Source organism: Erigeron canadensis, chromosome 9, assembly GCF_010389155.1.
Source record: "Erigeron canadensis isolate Cc75 chromosome 9, C_canadensis_v1, whole genome shotgun sequence".
Classification (NCBI taxonomy): domain Eukaryota; kingdom Viridiplantae; phylum Streptophyta; class Magnoliopsida; order Asterales; family Asteraceae; genus Erigeron; species Erigeron canadensis.
Genome location: NC_057769.1, coordinates 25,512,824 through 25,518,576, shown reverse-complemented (window position 1 = coordinate 25,518,576; position 5,753 = coordinate 25,512,824). Strand labels below are relative to the sequence as shown.

Here is a 5,753-nt window from a genome sequence, read left to right as displayed (position 1 = left end):
AAATCGAGCGATATAATTGATTAATAAGTCATTGGTTCAACTGTTTTTTAATATAATATTAAAATTAAAATAGTACAGTTACTATTAAAATCTTAATATATTTACATCAAATTTAATTTATTTTTAATTAATTAATTATATATATATATGATAAAACATATTATTAGTTATTATTTTATCGGATAGATATTAGTTATTATTATATTTGTTTATTATATTCAAATTATCGGGTAAAAAGTGTAAATTTGTGATGGAAAACAAAAAAGTGTAAATTAAAGTCAAAATTGAAAACAAAAGTCAACATTAAAAAATCGAGAACTGTGATTGGTCGATAAGTTATTAGAGCAACTGTGCTATTATTATATTTGCTTATTATATTCAAATTATTGGGTAAAAAGTGTAAATTTGTGATGGAAAACAAAAAAGTGTAAATTAAAGTCAAAATTAAAAACAAAAGTCAACATTAAGTAATCGAGAGCTGTAATTGGTCGATAAATTATTAGAGCAAATGTGCTGAGATAATGAACATTTGTGTTAAAATATACATCTATTGTCACCAGTGTATTTATATACTTACATTTATAAATGTAAGTATTTAATGATGCTTATGGAATGACATTTATTCAAATTTTATTTTATCTAAAGAGTTTTGAAAACAATATACATTTTACTCGAATAAATATTATTTTACAAAGTTTTAAAATCAATGTATTTAAAAAGTGTATACTTTTTTGAAGAAAAAAAAAATGACATGGATTAATTATTATTATTTTTTTTAATCTAAAACTCATTAAAAAATTTAATAACATTGAAAGTAGCTAAAAGAGATGTGTTTAAATATAATAATTTCTTTATTATATGTATAGTTTTTTTTAAATGTGTGAATCAAATATCACAACGAAATGTTATATATGTATGGTTAATAAATAAAAAGAAATTGTTTAATGCAAAGTCAAGATTTCTTTTATATATTAAAATAAAAACTTGTTAGTGGATGATGATATAAACATGATATAAAAAACATATCGTTGGTCATGTTAAATGATTGACACCTAATTTTTCTTATGTCATGTTTAATCCTTCTAAAGTATAATCGTAAAATTCGTGATCAAATAAAAAAAAACAATGAGAAAACCGAACCATGACGTTTAAAATGGATTGACAGAAATATTTTGTTCCAATATCGTTATTAGATTTTTGAGTTTTATTAACCAGTGCCCATAGAACGTTGGTTAAAATATAAGAATTTACATCATGATTAATGTATAAATGGTGTTAAGTATTAAATTATGACACTTAGCGAAAAAACTTCTACATTTAAAGATAAATTATTTTTTAGGTTTCTTAAACTGTCAAATTCAATTCATTAGGTGGATTGAATTTTAGAAGCGTTTTTTACCATAAGCCTTTAATTGGGATTACACGTTATAGGTTAAAAGAAATCACAAAAATATTTGTAATGACTAATGGATTTCATTAAAAGTTAAAATTTACGCTTTACATGTATTTTATGCAAGACTTGTACTTGACTCGGATAGAACTCGGTTTGAGATTTTATAAACAAATATAAGTATTTTTAAAATTATATATAAAACGGAGTAGAAATTTAAAAATATATTCCAAACTTCAAACATAAACATAACTGTTTAAAAACATTAACATAATAATTCAAACACGGAAATTAAACGTTAAATTAGTTGATAGATTCACTCTTCATCATATTTAATTTGTCTGTATCATGGTTTGAAAACTCGTGTCTCGGACTCGATTCGGAGGATATTTACAAGCTTGTCTTGATTTCAAACAACCTACTAGCCCATGCTAATGGCATCCGTATGTAGACGCGCCGGTTCCCAAACTGTGCGCCTCTAATACGGTAAAGATGATTCACATTTGATCCAAACCAATTATTATACGCCATAGTTGGCTTAATACACTTTATTTCCATAATTTCAATATAATAATCATCTATCATATTAAAGGTGGGAATGGGCACTTTAGCTCGAAAATTGGGTAATTCAGTCAAGAAAATATCAGATACCAAGACCTCAAGCTGGTGGTACAACCATCATATGCGTGCCGCATCTCGTACCATTTTTCACCGAATCCCGTTTGTCGATATTGACCGTCAAGTCGGTGACGGAAGGGTACGTTTTGTTCCCTTTTGTTATGTATGCCTAACTGTTTGATAAAATGTCTCATTGAACTACCTTGGACATGCTCCTTTAGAATTACTAATTTACTATACGTGTTTCTTACAGATGCCGCCATGCCGGTATCATCTAAATATGGATAGTTGAGATACTTTTAATCTTTGTCGAGGAACATTATTGTGTTGAACAAAGTGGATCTTGATCATCACTCGAAAACTAAGGTGATATGTTCTTCCAAAACTTTGATTGCTTTTTTTTTGGATGATTCAATATGATTATCAGTCAATTAAGTGATTACGTTCTGTTTTAAGTATTATTCTTTTTGCAGTATGTTATTATGATCATAGTATGGAAACCAAACATTTAATAGATTAAAAAAAATACACACCATCACTTGACCAGTTGAACGGAAGACAAATCCGAAGCTATAAAGTATTAGTCCTCTAGATCAATATACCAACAGAATTAGAAAAACCAACTTAACCTGTTATGAAACCGGAACAAGAAGTAGTAATCAGCAACCAACTTGATGCATATCAGCCCCAGAATTATGGAATTTGAAGAAAACCATTTTGTTCAACTTTGATCCTTGTCTCAACAGTGAGAGAAATGTCAATACTAGCAGCCCCCGTGTTTACTAATTTCCTAGAGCTTTTGTCTTTGAGTTCTCAAATAACATCCTTGATTTTTTGTAAGCACCCCGTTCCCATCTTCGAGAACTGGAACCCAGCAATTCGTTAGGCTTGTGTCTCCAAGTTTCTCCTAGAAAACTTTTAACTGTTAGTGTGAGTTCTGTTGACTTGTTGTATCAGTCATACTTATGTTCTGTTAACAGTGATAGAAAACTTTTTTAAAAATGAAAGAATCTTCAAGTGACACAAACAGAATTTGAAATCAACCCAACTCTTATTTCTCTTTTACTAGTTAGTTTTGACTTTGTGATCTGTCAACAGATCACTCCTTTTTTTCATTTTTATTCGAAGCGCGTAACCCGACCAGGCAAAAGCGCGTAACCCGGCCACCCACTATTAGCGGCGACGTTGCCGCAAATAGTGGGTCCCATAGGTCAGACTGCAACATTCAAAGCCACAGAATCACGTGCAATGGGCCCCACTATTAGCGGCGACGTCGCCGCAAATAGTGGGCCCCCCACTGCGTTACATCGTTTTAAACGACGCACTCTCGTCTTCCCCCTATTATTCTTCCTTCTCCTTCTCCTTCTCCGTAAGAACACTCCCCCTCTTCCTCCATAATTTCCTTTCTTCTCCATATAATAACTTTTTTTATTTACAAAATCCGGCCATCTATCCCCTCATCCTCATTATCAAGAATCCTTTTTACACCACCCACGTTTTCCGGCGTCCCGGAGTCCATTTTCAGGCGCGGTTTTAGCGGAGACTTTTTTCCGGCGAATAAGTTTTCCGGCCAACCAGTTTTGCGGGGAACGTTTTTTCCAGTGATATACGGCAAACCAGTTTTGGGGAATTCCGGCGAACTCCGGGGATCCAGTTTTCCGGCGACCCAGTCAGTCCGGTTTTTGTTCTACTCATTTTTCTGGTGAACCAGTTTTCAGACGAGGTAACACTCATTTACCTTTTAAATAGTTGTTTTTATTTTAATATATAATAATGTTATCAAATATTTGTTTGTTATAGAAATTATTAGTTTGGGTTGGGTTGGGAATGTGAGTGAAAATTGGAGTATGGTTGGGTTATATAGGTGGAATAGAGAGAAATTAATTTTTAATAAGAGATTGGGTTGAGTTGGTTCACTGATGTGGATAGTCTAATGTGAGTCCAGATTCTTCTAATAATGTTTGTTTCTCACTCTTTATATTAAATATATTGTTTTACAAATTTAATACTCGTATAATGTTTTTTTAATTAACATAATGTGATTTTAAATTAATATAAATGACAATGACAATGTAACGTGAAACAAATTAAGTTTCAATTTGTTTAGTTTAAAATAAAATGAGTTCAATGTTGGTTTATTTTGTTAAAACACATGTTAATATGTTGAAGCAGCATGGTTGGATCAGTGGTAAACAGAGGTCATAGGTTCGATCCTCATCCCATGCAAAGGTTGGAGGGCTTTTTCTACCATTTAGGTGGAAACTGGAAGCAGCCTCTCTACTTAGGTAGAGGTAAGGTCTGCCTACATCTTAACCTCCCCCATATACCGTCAAGGTATTGAGCTCAAAACCCAAGAAAAGCGGCACTCAGCAGTTACTTTTACTTGTTAATATGTTGGAAAGATGACTGATACTCTATTTGAAGTGAAATAATTAATCAACATATAAATTAGTCTAAAAGTCATTTTAAAATCACAATATTATCTTTTTTTAAATTTCTTTTCTAATTTTATCTTTTCATATTTTCATGTATGAATATCATCTTGTAATTATAGGACATTTGAACGATATGAACTTATTATGAAGTATATTGCACATGCCAAGCCAATTGAATAAAAACTCTATTTGGCCCAAAGTAAGTATTGCACCAGTCACTTCAGTCAACGAACACGGTGGTGATGGAGGTGATACGACGGCTGTCAAAACCACTCGCCGGCAAATACTTGAGGCAAACCCTAATCAATACATCTCAGATTAAGCCCATTCTAAAACCAAGAATTTTCTCTTCTTCATCATCTTCTTATTCTACTCAAGTAGGCTGGTTTAATGGGTTGGGAAAGAAAAAAAAGATTATCAGTTTACCATCTATTGTGCAAGCCGGTGACCCGGTTCTTCATGAACCCGCCCGAGAAGTCATGGTTGGAGAAATCGGGTCGGAGCGTATCCAGAAGATAATTGATGATATGATTCAAGTTATGAGAAGATGACCCGGGGTTGGCCTTGCTGCTCCCCAAATTGGTATTCCTTTAAAAGTCAGCTTCTTTCTTTCTTTTTTTCATTTATTTTGCTATAAATATTTTTAAACGGGTAACATGTAAAATTGGACATGATGACGTTAACTCCTTGTGTTTTCTCTATTGTTTCTTGTTTCTGTATATGCATTTTTGTCTGACACTAATAGTTATTTAATGAGCAGATTATTGTAGTGGAGGATACTAAAGAATACATAGCACAAGAACCAGATGAAGAGACCAAGGCACATGACAGGCATCCTTTTGATCTTATGGTATGTGAATAAAACTTTAAGAAGTGTGTAGTCCTGGTTCTTACAATGTGAAAGTTTTGTAAACGGTTTCTTGAAATGTAGGTTATTTTGAACCCAAAACTTAGAAAAAAAAGCAACAAGTCAGCATTGTTTTTTGAAGGCTGTTTAAGGTGAGTTTACTTGCCCTGTTTTATCAATCCTTAATGGATGAATAAAGTTTGTGTTCAAATTCCCGTATTTGATTTAGCATTCAACGCTTTCACATTAATTGGTATACAATGTGGTATATGGACTATGGATTCCATGTAAGAGAAGAAATTTAGAATTAGGCCTGAGAACGTAAAGAATTGCGGATGGGTGAGTTGATTTGGGTTTTGTTTTGCCTCTAACTTGCCAAATGTTAAACTTAAAAACATAAGTCCAAAAAGGGATGGGCAAAGCATGTCAAAACTCGGAAGTAGCCAAAGTATAACTTGTACAT

General features: G+C 32.3%; 1 protein-coding gene across 1 annotated transcript; it reads left to right on the top strand.

The window, feature by feature from the left end:
* The first annotated feature begins 3,256 nt into the window (after positions 1-3,256).
* LOC122583409 lies at positions 3,257-5,511 on the top strand. Its single transcript, XM_043755815.1, has 5 exons — positions 3,257-3,293; positions 3,383-3,668; positions 3,710-3,731; positions 5,204-5,293; positions 5,375-5,511. Exons 1-5 carry the CDS (start codon positions 3,257-3,259, stop codon positions 5,444-5,446), a joined length of 507 nt encoding a protein of 168 aa, XP_043611750.1. The 3' UTR covers positions 5,447-5,511.
* Positions 5,512-5,753: the final 242 nt, after the last annotated feature.

Bases quoted from the DNA above. Each gene is read 5' to 3' on its own strand.
- LOC122583409 (XM_043755815.1), top strand. From the start codon at position 3,257: ATGGGCCCCACTATTAGCGGCGACGTCGCCGCAAATA. The intron at 3,669-3,709 runs GGCGACCCAGTC...ACTCATTTTTCT, and splicing joins CTCCGGGGATCCAGTTTTCC to GGTGAACCAGTTTTCAGACG. The intron at 5,294-5,374 runs GTATGTGAATAA...CTTGAAATGTAG, and splicing joins GGCATCCTTTTGATCTTATG to GTTATTTTGAACCCAAAACT.